This window comes from Moschus berezovskii, chromosome 19 (genome assembly GCF_049115385.1).
Source record: "Moschus berezovskii isolate FMDL1 chromosome 19, NW_MosBer_1.0, whole genome shotgun sequence".
Classification (NCBI taxonomy): domain Eukaryota; kingdom Metazoa; phylum Chordata; class Mammalia; order Artiodactyla; family Moschidae; genus Moschus; species Moschus berezovskii.
In genome coordinates, this window is record NC_142478.1 from 53893952 (window position 1) to 53908841 (window position 14890).

A 14890-nucleotide genomic window follows, 5' to 3' on the forward strand; every position below is an offset into this window, starting at 1 on the left:
ACGGGAGGTTAGAGAGACTCTCCTAGAGAAAGAAGGAAGCAGGGAGGAAAGGACGGAAGGACTGGCCCCTGAGGAAAGATGAAAAGAACCAGAAGGGCTGGTTGCTGCTGCCTCTGCTTCTTAAAGGAAAGCCATATGCTCCTTCAGGACCCATCTCCCTCACACTCAGTCCCAGAAGGCAGGGCGTGTATGGGGGCAGAGGACACCGATGACATCATGGAGCCCCTGGATCCAGCCATACCTGAAGCTAGTCCCAGCACCTGAGGCTTCAAAACTGTGAGCCAAAACTGTCACTTCAGCCAGTTTCGATTGGAGTTTCTGTCACTCGGAGCCAGGAAAATCCTCAGTTGAGATTGAAAAAACCAAGCGGATGCCAAAAAGAATGAGACCACACTAATCAGGTGAGTACGAATGATGAGACCAGCAAGCTCAAAACCCAGAAAATGAAAAACTGGGTCCAAGCTGTGCCTTTCCCTCTCTCCAAACCCAGCTTGACTTGTGATTTACAGTTCAAGTTAAGGAAAGAGAGAGTAGGAGGAAGCACAGGGAGGGCGTCCTGAGATGAAGAAGTCTGGAAATTGTTCCAGGGCATAATGAATTGACTAACAACTGCTTCTCCCCTGGAAGTCATCTAATGAAATTATGAGACCATCCACTTACTGCTGTGATGGCCAAGAGCGTGCTCCAAGATGATCAGCCGTGACAAGGAGCCAGTGCTTAGCTCATAATGTGTTTTAAACAATGTCTAAACGGGCCTTTGCTTTTCTGCTTTGACAGTCTTCAAGGTCTGGGGACAAGATGGCAGCAGGCATTCAGAATGAGTTTGTGCTGATGTCTGTGGCAGTCGTGGCTCAGAAAGAACCTCGGCTCGTCGACGCAGTTCAGGCTTCCCAGCTGAATCCGACAGGCTCCCCATCACCCTGGCTGTGTGTTCAACATCTACTTGCTTCATGAACCAAAGCGTTCTTGTGATCTGTGCACGAGTGATGCTTGGGGTGACAGGGTGGTGTGGGGGGCAGGGGAGGGAAGTTCCTTTTGCTCACCTGGCAGGGGTGGTAGGGATAGGTTGCTGGGTGGATGGAAGACTTTTCCAGAAATCAGCTTGCCAATTTTCTCCTTCCCTCCTCTCTTCTGTCACTCATGGGAGGTGACCAGGGGCACAGAACATGGCAGCCCTGCCAGGCTGCACTGCAGGTCCTAACACTCCCTTGGAGCCGCTGCCGGGACACGTGTGCTAGGAGCTGGAAGGACAGGACCCGGGAGGAAGGCTTAGTGCAGCTGGCTGGCAGGAGCTGGGGTTTTGAAGAGCCATGCTCGGGCCAAGGCACTCCACAGGAGAGCCGGCACGGCAGGCGATGGAGTGACTGTTGTTCCAGACCATCTGTCTCTTGTTAATGAAGTTGTCCGGCACGGCTTATTAATAAGGATGCGTGGGCTCAGCCAGCCTGGGATGTCTTGCTAGAAGTAAAGGGCATGGCGATTAAGCTTTAACGACTCCTCAGAGACAGTCAGTGTGAAGTGGGTTCCAAGCAGTGGGCCATAGGAGAGGGTTGAAGGGTCCCAGGCCTTACCTGAGCCCTGGGAGGGAGGCTGGCAGGCCGGCAGACTGGTCACATGGGGGTGGTCAGCAACCAGGGGTCTTGCCTGCTCACTCTCCCAACTCAGGGCTCACAGTTTGCCTTCCTGATGACTCCCCCACAGCACCCTCGCTGAGTTTGCAAAGCCAGGTAGGCAGAATAATTGCCTCCCCCGGCCACCACCCCCAGCGAAGGATGCCCACATCCCAATCTCCAGAACCTGTGAAAACATTAGGTTATGTGGCCAGCAGGGGTTGAAGGCTTCAGCTGGAATTAAGCTTGCTAGTCAGTAGATGTTGGGGTTCCCAGGTGGCTCATTAGTAAAGAATCTGCCTGCCAACGCAGGAGAGGCAGGTTCGATCCCTGGGTTGAAAAGATTCCCTGGAGAAGGAAATGAAAACCAGCTCCAATTTTCTTGCCTGGGAAATCCCATGGACAGAGGAACTTGGCAGGCTACAGTCCATAGGGTCGAAAAAGAGTTGGACATGACTTAGCGACTAAACAACAATCAGTAGATGTTAAAATAGGGGGAGTATCATGGATTATTCAAGTGAGCCCAGTGTCATCACAGAAGTGGAAGAGGGCGGCAGGGGTGTCCCACGCTGCAGGCTTTGAGGATGAGGAGTGAGCCCCCCGTCCAGGAGGCAGGCACCTCCAGAAGCTGGAAGGCAAGGGCGCCTCCTAGTGCCTCCAGAAGGAACAGCGCCTGCTGACACTGATTTCAGCCCAGTGAGACCTGCCTTGAGATCCCCAGAACTATCAATTCGTGCTATTTTAAATGTGTGGTAATTTGTTCCAACAGCGACAGGAAGCAAACAGGCATTCTTGGGAGATATGGCCAGTTCTGTCCAGAGCACTGCAATAAAGTGAGTCACATGAAGCTTTTGATTTTCCAGCGTGAATAGATTCATGCCCAGTCGTGTCTCTTTGTGATCCCATTGACTGTAGCCCGCCAGGCTCCTCTGTCCATGGAATTTTCCAGGCAAGAATACTGGAATGGCTTGCCATTTCCTCCTCCAGGGGAATCTTCCTGACCCAGGGATCAAACCCATGTCTCCTGTGTCTCCTGCTTTGCAGATTCTTTACTGGCGGAACCATCGGGGAAGCCCTCGAACAAAGGTTATGTTTTCACTATACCGTAGTCTATTAAACTGTGTGATAGCATTATGTCTGAAAAATAATCCATGTACCTTAACTAAAAAATACTTATGGCTAAAAAATGCTAACTGTCTGAGCCTTCAGCAAGTTGTCATCTCTTTTGCAGGTGGAGGGTCTGAAGGACTGGGAGAATTACCAAAATGTGCCACAGAGACACGAAGTGAGCAAATAGGACCAACAGATTTGCTCAACGCAGGGTTGTCACAAACCTTCAATCCGTTTAAAAGAAAACAAAACACAGTATCTTCAAAGCACAATAAAACAGTCTACAATAAAAGGAAGTCTACAGGGATTTCCCTGGTGATCCAATGGTTGGGACTTCGCCTCCCATGCAGGGGGTGTGGGTTCGATCCCCGGTCGGGGAGCTAAGATCCCACATGCCTTGTGGCCAAAAAAAAACCAAAACATAAAACAGAAGCAAAATTGTAACAAGTTTAATAGTTTAAAAATGGTCCACATCAAAAAAAAAGAGGTCTGTACACAAATATAATAGGTCTCGCTTAAAAACTCTACCAGCTCTCCAGACTGTATCCCACCTCCCCACAGCAACTACCCCCCCACACAGCAAGCAGTGGCCTGTGGCCAGTTCTGGCCCCTGAAAAGTAAGCAGGTGCACACTGGGTGGGTTTCCAGAAAAACCATTGTTTTGATGATAAAAGCTGAAGAGGGACAGGTTTTTTGCCTCTCACCCAGTCCTCATCTTGCCTGAGACACAGATGGGAGGCTGGAGGTGGGCAGCCCCATGGGAGGACGGTGGAGCCCAGGAGATGGAGGAGCTGGGCCCCTTTAGCCCCTACACCCACTCAAGAACAGCCTGCTTTCAACCTCCCATGACGTGAGAAAAATAAGCCTTGCTGGGCCCAGCCTGGATGCTATGACACAGAGCCAGACACCATCCAAGGGACATACGTGTGGTCTTGCAATGGTGAAGGAGTGCCAACCAGAACCCTGGCGACTCTGAGCTCCAGGGGAGTCCAGGGTGAGCATGTCCTCCCCGCTGGGGTGTGACCTCATGTTGCGAAGGGCTCTGGGGCCATTCGATCACCAGGCAGGTCCACTACATACCAGGGGCCCAGGACACGCTCCCACCATCTGGACCAAATATCTCGCTGGCCCATCAACACCAGCTTGACACCCTCAGATCCAGCACCCGCTGCAGAGAACACACGAGCACGCCGGTGTGTGCGTATATACATATATGTTTATTGCATTAAATGCCTCATAGCAATCTGCCCTGTTTTTAAAATCCACAAGAGAAAAAGGTTCAAGAAAGTTTTCCACTGTGCTCGGTTTTAAAAAATACAAAAATGAAAATATGATGACAGGAGAGTGTTAAGAGGCCGAACTGACAAGTACATTCAAAAGTACATCTGGTGGCTGGTGTGCGGGTCCTGGGTCCTTGGGCAGGGCCGTGCAGTGAAGCCACGTCCCCCGAAGCCCAGCAGCTCTGCCTCGGCAGGACCTGGGTGACCCGCCACCTGGGGCTTGCCCACATTCCTGAGTGACACCCCTCATGAGGTGAACATTACCCACACCTTCACATGCCCACATACCACACACTTAATTAACATTAAAAAAATTTTAAACCACTCAAAACTCCACGGAATAAAGAGATCCTATTAAAACATGAAACCCAGTTGTTCTCTAAAGGCAACTGGAGCTCTCTGTCTGCTGAGGGGCGCCGGGGTTGGGGTGACAAACGGCTGCCCCAGGAGCTGCCTGGACTCCATATGTGACACACAGACGGGACAGCGGTTGGCCCAGGTGCTGACGATCTGCTGTGAGATGCTGTAAAGTCACCCTGGGACGGGTCCCATGACGAGTAACACACCACAGTAGTTAGACGGGCCCTGAAGGACGGCAGCCAGAACTGGGAGAAGATAAAGGGGAGAAAGAGATCAAAATGGACCACAGCATAAGGCTGCAAGCTGGTTGATCCCCAGAGCTGAGCTGTCACAGGATGCCCACCGACCCTGGACAAGGGACTGGGTATCAGCCGTAATGGTGCACACACAGCTGACCCCAGCTCATCCCTGCAAGTGTGCAAGAACACACCCCCCCCAGGATCACTGAAGGTCAGGATCCCGCAATGGTGGGTGGAAGACTTGGGAACCCTCCAAATGAACCTGCGGGATGGAGAATGGTTCTTCTCCTGGGCCTACGGACTTGGCTTGAACCCCCTTCCAAAGAGCCGTAGGTTTCTAAGTAATTTCTTGAATGTACAGAAATGACAGTACAGGCGCGTGTGGCTGAGGAACATGCTGGCCAGCTTGGCTCAGAAGTCCTGCAGCTGAGGGATGTCCCGGTACAAATCCAGGGTCTCGGGATTCGAGAAGGCCCCTCGGTGCTCCACCGTCTTCCCAGCGATGATCTGCTTCACAGCCACTTCCACCTTCTTGCCGTTGAGGGTGTACTGCCGGTGCGGGGGAGGCAGGGGGAGCAAACAGAAAGACTGTTTAGACCCAAAGAGGAGGGACTTCCCTGGCAGTCCAGTGGCTAAGACTCTGCACTTCCAATGCAGGGGACCCAGGTTTGATCCCTGGTCAGGGAACTAGATCCCACATACTGTAAGTAAGACCCAACACAGCTGAATAAATCAATCATTAAAAATAAATATTAAAAAAGAAAATCCCAGGAACATCCTTGGTGGTCCAGTGGTTAAGACTTCACTTTCCAAGGCAAGGTGTGTGGGTTCAATCCCTAGTCAGGGAGCTAGGATCCCACATGCCTCAGGCCCCCAAAAAAGCAAAACATCAAATAGAAGCAACATTGTAACAAATTCAATAAAGATTTTTAAAATGCTCCACATAAAGAAATCTTAAAGGAAAAAAAAAGAAAAATTGAAAGGGAAAAAAAATTCCTTAGCTCTGGTATCTGGGCACATCCAAGCCAAAAAGACCATGACCTGGGACTCTGAGAGCAAGTCTTTCTCAGGGGGTGACTGTGGGCAAGTTCCTTAACCCAAGTTCATCTCCTCAAATGTAAAATGGGACCACAACACCCAGCCCAAGTCTGTGAGTTCCCACACACGGCTCTCGTGTGTGACTATTACACTGCATTTTCATTATTTATATTTACTTTTTACACTGCATTAAAATAGAAAGGCTAGCTTATTCCAGGAGTGGACTGGCTTCCTGTGACTCCATCCCCAATCACTAGAAAGCGAGCATCATCCAAGAGCCTCTCGAAACTTCCACCACATCTTCCCCCAGAACCATCATCTGAACGAATGGGACACTGCTTTTCCTATAATCGGACTCTCTCCAAATGTTCAAAGCTCCCTCTGAAATTCATGGCATGTGTGCTTCATCTTTAACTCCAATGGGCATTTGGCAGCCGTGCTGGCATGTTTAGAGGTCAGGAAAATTCTGGAACAAATAGAGTTCTTTAATAAAGCTGCCAGTGCTCTGATCTCTCCCTGCACTGGCACTTTTTCTTCTTTTTAACCTGAGATGTAATTAAAATTTATTCACTGAAAACCTCTGTTGACGTCTGAACTAATTACAGATCTGAGTGCAGGCTTACGAGGGACTGCCCGTCACTGGGGCGCCATCAGTCCCTCTTGCCCAGAGATGCAAGCGTGTCATGTGATTTCTGTGCTTCTAAGCACTAAAGCCCGAGTAACGGCTCGTGGGAGCTAACAACTTACATCTCCCATCAGCCGACAAAATAAACAAGGTGTTGTTTTGGAAGGAATTCCACTCCTGCTTCCTGGTGAGAAGGGCAGGGGGAAGCAATAGTTCCCCCAGCTCCTGCTGGAACCCCTCCTCTCCCCCACCCAGGAGGTAAGTCAGAGCCTCCGGTCAGGACGGGCCAGTATGTCAGCCGTGACCAGGGATGAAGACCTGCTGGGACCAGGGCAGTTATGGCCACCGGGCCCTCCAGCCAGACAGGGCTTCAGATGCCCACTCACATTCCCCTAGGTGTGACCAGACCCCCGGCTGTGATCTTGGCCATGGCCAGTCCCAAGCACCGTGGCCCAGCAAGACCCCCTAAGCCAGCCCGGCGACACAGGGTGAATCTTCTCCTAAGTGCTTCATTAGTTCGGACCACGGGGATCTGAGAATACAAGGGTGCCTGTAAAATCTCCAGGGATCCTCGACATGACCTCATAGGCCAGGAGTCACGACCCCACAGGAAGATAGAGGAGGAGAGTGCTGAGCTGGGTGCCTGAGAGTAAGGGGACAGAGCCTGGCTGAGGATGAAAAGACAGGCCAGGGTCTTTCTCCATGTCCAAAAATTCGCACCACTAGTCTTGTGAGCAGATCAGTTCAGTTCAGTTCAATTGCTCAGTTGTGTCCGATTCTTTGCGACCCCATGGACTGCAGCACGCCAGGCCTCCCTGCCCATCACCAACTCCTGGAGCTTGCTCAAACTCATGTCCATCAAGTCGGTGACGCCATCCAACCATCTCATCCTCTGTCATCCAATTCTCCCCTTGCCTTCAATCTTTCCCAGCATCAGGGTCTTCTCCAATGAGTCAGTTCTTTGCATCAGGTGGCCAAAGTATTGGCGTTTCAGCTTCAGCATCAGTCCTTCCAATGAATATTCAGGACTGACTTCCTTTAGGATGGACTGTTTGGATCTCCTTGCAGTTCAAGGGACTTTCAAGAGTCTTTTCCAACACCACAGTTCAAAAGTATCAATTCTTCAGCGCTCAGCTTTCTTTATGGTCCAACTCTCACATCCATACATGACTACTGGAAAAACCATAGCTAGATGGACCTTTGTTGACAAAGTAATAATGTCTTTGCTTTTTAATATGCTATCTAGGTTGGTCATAGTTTTTCTTCCAAGAAGTAAGTGTCTTTTAATTTCATGGCTGCAGTCACCATCTGCAGTGATTTTGGAGCCCCCCAAAAATAAAGTCTCTCACTGTTTTCATTGTTTCCCCATCTATTTGCCATGAAGTGATGGGGCCAGATGCCATTATCTTAGTTTTCTGAATGTTGAGTTTTAAGCCAACTTTTCCACTCTCTTCTTTTACTTTCATCAACAGACTCTTTAGTTCTTCACTTTCTGCCATAAGGGTGCGTATCTGAGATTATTAATATTTCTCCCTACCACCTTGATTCCAGCTTGTGCTTCATCAAGCCTGGTATTTCACATAATGTATTCTGCATATAAGTTAAATAAGCAGGGTGACAATATACAGCCTTGACGTACTCCTTTCCTGATTTGGAACCAGTCTGTTGTTCCATGTCCAGTTTTAACTGTTGCTTCTTGACCTGCATACAGGTTTCTCAAGAGGCAGGTCAGGTGGTCTGGTATTCCCATCTCTTTAAGAATTTTCCAGTTTGTTGTGATCCACACAGTTAAAGGCTGCGTGAGCAGATACAGACTGGGAATTCACCATTCTGACAGCAAAGGAGACAGATTCGTTCTCAACAAAATAAAGGCCAAGGGGACGATCACAGTCTAGTTCCCCAAAGTGTTTCGGATGCAGACAGAACCTGATCTACTGAAGGGTTACCTGAGACCCTCACCAGGGAAAGTCAGTAAGTGACACTGACTCAAGATGTCCCTTCTCACTTCCTGGCCGGTCCAGTGGTTAGGACTCTGTGCTTCCAATGCAAGGTTACAGTGGGTGGGGATTTGATCCCTAGTCAGAGAACTAAGATCCCACATGCTGTAAGGTATAACCAAAAAAAGGAAAAAAGAAGTCTCTTCTCTCCCTGAAAAACACTGTCCCCACTGTGTCACCAAGAGTCACCCACTGAGGGACTTTCCTGGTGGTCCAGTGGCTAAGGTTCCATGCTTCCAATGCAGGGGGCCTGGGTTTGATCTCCAGTCAAGGAATTGGATCCTACATGCTCCAACTAAGACCTGATGCAGCCAAATAAATAAATAATAAAAATAAATATTAAGGAGAGAAAGAGTCACCCACTGAGAGAAACAGAGAACTTCCAGGTCACGGGGTCCTTCCTATACATAACCAAAGTGGAGAACCAATGTGTGGATGGTATAAAAAACCCTGGTTCTAATTGTACCTCACATCCCCACCAGATGGCTCAGTGGACAAACCATTCACCTACAAAGAAGGAGACGTGGGTTAGATCCCAGGGTTCGGAAGATCCCCTGGAGGAGGAAATGGCAACTCACTCCAGTATTCTTGCCAGGACAATCCCAAGGACAGAGGAGCCTGGCGGGCTACAATCCATGTGGTCTCACAAGGTTGGACACAACTGAGCACCCGCAAGCATGCAAGCACATCCCCACTCCTAGCGTGACGACTCTCCATCCCCTGGGGGCACAGTTAACCTGCTCCCATCCCCCACACCCACGAACAGCTATTGCACAAGCTTGGCTCACCTGCACACTCGATGGACTATGTGTGTACCCATGCACACCCAGGTGTGTGCACCCACATAGGGCAGTCTCCTCTCTATGCTGACAGAGGCATTGGTGTTATAAGCAAGGTAAGTTAAAGCTGTGATCTGATCTCCTTCCCCACTGAGAGCCTAAACAGAGTACAAGGCAAGGTGGGGGCCGCTTTCTGAAGACGGGCCTCTAAATAGATTCAAATCTTCCTTCTGCAGGCCAGAGCTAAAAATTCAAAGGCAAGAGCAACAGCACCCCAGCGGCTCTTTAAAAAGTTAAAATTAATTTTCGCATTAATAATTTGAGAATACACTAAAACCACACTGGGGAAAAGCCAGTCGGTCAGTCCGGGCTGGGCCTGCTTACTGTCTGAAAACCAGTATTGAGCAGAAGTTGTCATACATTCAATTTACGAGGGGTTAAAAAAGAGAAAGAGAGACGGATGGCAGAAAAGAAAAAAGGATGGGGCCAGGGTTGCCAGGCAACATGGAACAACTATATATAAAACATGAGCAAGCGTCTAGCTGAGTGCTCCAGAAGCAGGGGGGCTCTTGAGGGGCCCTACCGGGATGCCCTGCGTCTCTAGAATGAGGCTGGGCACGTGCCGGGCAGACAGGCCGAGGCGGATGGCCTCACGGATCCGCTTCACCAGGTCAGGCCGGAAGGTGTGGCCGGAAGCCATCTTCAGGAAGAGGATCACCCTCTCCTCCCCATCCTTGTTGTACTGGGGGACACACAGGCTGTCCAGCACCTCCTCGAAGGCTTCCACTGCAGAGACAGGGCGAGGGACAGGGCCTTGCTCTCACACCATCCCACCTTGACGGGGACCGCCATCGCTTCCTCCAGCCCCCACCCTGAGGAAGAGCTTCTTGGGAACAGGTGGAAGGACACCCATCACCAGCAGAGAGCCACAGCTCATGCTGGAAGGGTTGCTGTCTTACAGAGAGCCGGGCATGCTTACTTCCTCAATTACAAATTTAAAAAGAAAAGGAAGCAAGCACCTTGGTGGGGACTCCAGCACTGGAAGAAAGGCTGGAATCACAGGGATCGAGACTCCATCCTGGCTGCACAGCCCTGACGTGACCTTGGGGCTCTGACATCCCTATGAGGTCACCTCCCTGGGAGGCTGATTCCACGGCTTTGGTGGGGGCATTTTGAAGGCCCATGGGTAACTCTATTGTGCGCTGTCTTTATCTGGTGCTGAATAGTGCTGTGTGACTTTCAACAATCACACAACCTCTTTGTGCATCCTTCTTCAGCCATAATGAGTAGATACAAATGACCAACCCCACGGAGCTCACCATGAGGCTAAGACTTAATGGAATGGGGGTGGGCCACGGGACCTTAAGAAGCCCGTCTTGAGGTTTTACAAGCTACAGGCAGTGTGGGACGAGGCATGTTCTAGAAAGAAGGACAAGCTCATACATGTCTGTTCTCACAACCAGAGGCAAATGGGCCAGTTATGCCAAAAGGTGGGATCTTTGGAGAGCAGGCTAGGACCCTCCTTCCTTCCCTCCTGGATGACCTGAGAACTATTCCAGGAGAAAGGAAAATGCTCACCAATGTTATAGATTTCCGAGCTGCCGAATCGCACTCCATTGGGGTTGAGCGTGCCGTCACTGCAAAGAAAGACGAGGTCATGAACACACAGTGGCTCCTCAGTGAGGCCGGTTGTGGGGGCTGGGGGACAGTCACCCCCTTCCCACACCACCACCACGCCCACCCAGTCCTTGCCGGCTGCCTCCCCAGCTTCTGATCCTGACCAACCTTTCTCCCTCTAAACTCAAAGCTAGACATCAAGGTGTCCCCTAGTGTGGGAGCATCCACCACCTCCTGCCCTTCCCACCTGTACAAGTACCCCTCTCCCAGGTGCGGATGCCCCAGCACTCCCACACTCCCACTCTGGGAAGGGCCATAGCTACTGTAGACAGATGCAGGCTTTACATCTGCCAAAGCCCTCGCCCCCACCCCGCAAAGCCCCCCAATCCACCATTTTGGGGCTCAGAAATGCGGATCAGGCCAGACCCGCCCTCGGGAAGCTGACACAGGAAGGGCCCAAATGGGGTACAGTCAGCCCACTCCCAGACTGAGCCAGTGGAGGAGCCCAGGATGCAGGAAGCAACCCCCACTCCCTAGGTGGTCTGCAGGGAACAGAAGCCAGGTCTGCAGACCCCTCACCTTCGGCCCAGCATGACAATTCCCCCGGTCTTGGGGTTTATCCTGCAGTAGTCGCCGTGCGCCCAGACACCTGTGGGGAGGCAGAGGGGGTGGTCACCCTGAGGGAGGCGTGGACAGACGCCTGAGGTACGTATGACAGAAACGTAACTCTTACCAACAGACAGAGCCGAGGCCCAGAAACAGGTGTGACGTGGGGCTGGGGGCAGAACTGAACTGACTGTTCTCACCCCCAAAGGCATGCCTTCTAGTGGGGTCCACCCTACACCCAGTTCTGAGATGCAGCAGGGCGTGAGAAACGCCCCCTGCAGGCACCAGCGAGGAACTGACGGGCTGAGAGCAACACCAGCAGTGAGAATGTGAAGGGGACACTGAGCAGGTCGATGAAGCTTCAAGGGGGGCCTCTGAGAAGAGGGTGAGAAAGTACAAGCCCCAACGGAGGAAGAGAGGGCAACCTGGGGCGGCTGACGGAGCAGGTCTGGGGGAGTCAGGGCCCATCTCGGAACAGAATAAAGAGAAGCAGCAGGACTAGGCAGGAGGCTACTATACCAGTCCCAGCAACGGAAGCCTGAACTAAGGTACCAGGCACGTGGACAGAGACTTAACTAGCAGGAAAACCCAGGGTGCACGGAGGGCAGAAGAGGAATGGGGGACCCTGACACCGTGTGCCCTCAGCCGCCCCCGTGTGGCCCGCAGCGTACAGCTGGGTCCTGGGCTGGTGATGTTCAAGGAGAGGCCCTGGACACAGCAAAAGAACAGACCCAAGGGGGCTGGTCAAAGAGAAGCCAAGCCTCACATGGGAACTGCCAGGGAGAGGCCTCCCTCCTTGGGCTAACACAGCCAGGCCAGGATCAGCCCCACAAATAGAGGAGGCACTCCGGGTGTGAATATCTGAGAGCATGGCCCCACTGGCTCTGCACAACTTGCAAGCAGCAGCCTGGCCTCCTGAAATAAGCCCCAGAGTTCCTGTGATCCACAAAGAGAAAATAGTAGATAAAACTGGCTCAGGGCCTTCACGGACACCATCTCGTCCTTCCCAATTCTTAGGACCGTTTTTGACTCTTAAGCGCTAACCCAATCAGCGCAAGACTGGATGAAATGACTTATGTTCAACCTATGTCCGTCCTGAGCATGACCAGTAGCTTCAGATCCCATTACCTTATCTGCCCTTGTTTCTTCATATTTATTCATATATCCCACCTCTTTCCAGAAAGTACTTGAGGAAGCTACCTATCCAACCAACTGTATGATGGGATGATTGAAAGAATCAGAAACTGCACAGGGGTGAGAGGATGGCTCCAACAAAGCAATGATGGCAGCTCTGAGCTTCCTGGCAGCCAAGGCAGAAATGGAAATACCACAAGTCACAGAGTATTCATTTTCTCTAAGAAGGAATATCAGCACTTCAAAAATAAAGATTTTTCTGGGACTTTCCTGGCTGCCCAGTGGTTAACACTCTGTGCTTCCACTGGAAGGGGAACAAGTTCCATCCCTGGTCGGGGAACTAAGATCCCACAAGCCACATGGCATGGCCAAAAGGGAAAAAAAAAAAAGGCTTTTTATGAAATTAATCCTGAAGAGACATCTATCATGTAAACCCTTGTATACGTAACAAAAAGTGACAGCAAAGACAGTTTTCAAGGAGCAGTGTACTGAGCTGAAGATGAAGAGATGTCATTTCTTAGATGAGTCTTCAAGCTGAGGTTCTAATCCTTCCCTTAGACGGAAGCCTTTGACTCTTCAGGATCATCTGAGGAACGTGACTCTCCCTCCCCTTCCTTTCTCTTCTCTGCCTTAGTATGTCACAACAGCTACACCCTGGCAGGATCCAAGGTGGGGCTTACACGTAGCAGGCATCCAGTAAGGACCAGGCCACATGGGCGGGGGATGTTCCTGCTAACTCACACGGGAGGTGCTATGTTGGGTACAATGGCTTTCAGATGGGACGTTACACGGAGACACGCAAGGCTGAGCAGAGAAATAAGAGGGATCGGCGGCACGTTCTACCCCTGACAGTCACCTGCCACCTTCTGATTTTCCACATGTGGTTTATGCAAAATCGAACCACCTTTCTAGACACTGAAGAGAGCAAGTACTTGGTATAAATAACTCTGGAGCAGAAGGCTTGCCAAATTATGAATTACATAGCAGCAATAACTCAAGGTTGCTCATGAAATAAGATAAGGAGGAGGCAGGGATCAGAGCTTTAAATAAAGAGACTTCCCAGCTCAGGGGCAGGGCGGCGCTCCAAAGATGAGCGGAGAGGGCAGCCTGAGTGAGTGACAGGCCTGAAATTAATTATCCCACTGCAAAAGCTCTCTTCTCCCATCACCTCCCTGAGGACTGGATGACGGGGTGTGAGACAGTGGAAACCCCAGCCAGACACCTATTGCACAGGCATCTCTCCCTGAATAGGCACACAAGTCTGGGTAAGGGAGCAGCGACCACCACCCCACCCCTGCAGCCCTGCCCCTACACAGGCAAACAAGTGGCTCATGCCAGCCCCCAAGTGCCGGGCTCAGGGCCAAGCAGCTATGGGCACGGAGGATGTTAAGAGTAGAGTAAACCCAGATCAGAGTTTCGTATGATGGCTTCAAGATGAAAGTGACAAGATACTGATCAAAAATTCATCATCACCCGTCTGGCGGAAGGAGACAGGAGCGGCCTCACCAGGTTTCAGCAGGAGAGGGGGCTGGCAGGGGGAGGATGCACCCAGAATTAGATCCCGAAGGCCCAGCCCCGGCGGGAATCTGGGCAGCTCCGCCTGCATCCTCGACCCACCTGGGAACTTGGAGAAATACGCCTTCCGGTACTTGCTGCCATTCTCGTCATTCCAGAAGTGCGTGGGCTGGCAGGGAAGCGGCTTGGTGCACACCAGCTCACCACTCTCCCCCCACACGGCCTTTCCTGGTCGGGGAGGGGCAACAGGTACGCTGAGCACACACCACGGCCACACCTCGGCGCTCTTTCTCTCCTTTTTTTAAAACTACAAGCTATTATACAGCATTTCAGACACACACAAAGCTACGGAGCTGGTCCCACGCCCCTGCCCGTCCCTCTGACATCACAGAAAGCCACGCTAATCCCTCCCCACACAACTCTCCCAAATCTCTCAACTGGAACGCTGTAATATTCCCTTGTGTGTATTAATACTTTTACTACATCCACTTGCATCTGAATAGCGTCAATGTGCATGTTTCTAAACTCTGCATGGGTGGCAGCACACTGCCCCTTGTGCCTGCATCTTACCCCATGTCCTTATTAAGGTTAGGACATGAGGCCATTGGTGGGGCAGCCTCAGCAGTGTTTCCAAAACTCAGATGCCCGCCTTGCATGCCGAGCACATGGCCCTCCGTCTATGTTCCTGCTGCTGCTGCTGCTGCTGCTAAGTCGCTTCAGTCGTGTCCGACTCTATGCGACCCCATAGACAGCAGCCCACCAGGCTCCCCCGCCCCTGGGATTCTCCAGGCAAGAACACAGGAGTGGGTTGCCATTTCCTTCTCCAATGCATGAAAGTGAAAAGTGAAAGTGAAGTCGCTCAGTCGTGTCCGACTCAGTGACCCCATGGACTGCAGCCCACCAGGCTCCTCCGTCCATGGGATTTTCCAGGCAAGAGTACTGGAGTGGGGTGCCATTGCCTTCTCCGGTCTATGCTCCTA

General features: G+C 51.4%; 1 protein-coding gene across 2 annotated transcripts in view; it reads right to left on the reverse strand.

The window, feature by feature from the left end:
* Positions 1-4462: 4462 nt before the first annotated feature.
* The window catches only part of AACS (acetoacetyl-CoA synthetase), a 53228-nt gene continuing 42800 nt past the window's right edge, over positions 4463-14890 (reverse strand). Inside the window, exons 14-19 of one of the 2 annotated variants that reach the window (XM_055405132.2) lie at positions 14013-14138; positions 11235-11304; positions 10617-10675; positions 9622-9824; positions 4973-5148; positions 4471-4605 (exon numbers count right to left, since the gene is read on the reverse strand). In XM_055405132.2, coding sequence (XP_055261107.1) covers positions 5011-5148; positions 9622-9824; positions 10617-10675; positions 11235-11304; positions 14013-14138 — 596 coding nt within the window. In that variant the 3' untranslated portion in view covers positions 4471-4605; positions 4973-5010. Of the gene's footprint in view, positions 5149-9621; positions 9825-10616; positions 10676-11234; positions 11305-14012; positions 14139-14890 lie in introns of both variants that reach the window. The other variant, XM_055405131.2, reaches the window with a different exon arrangement.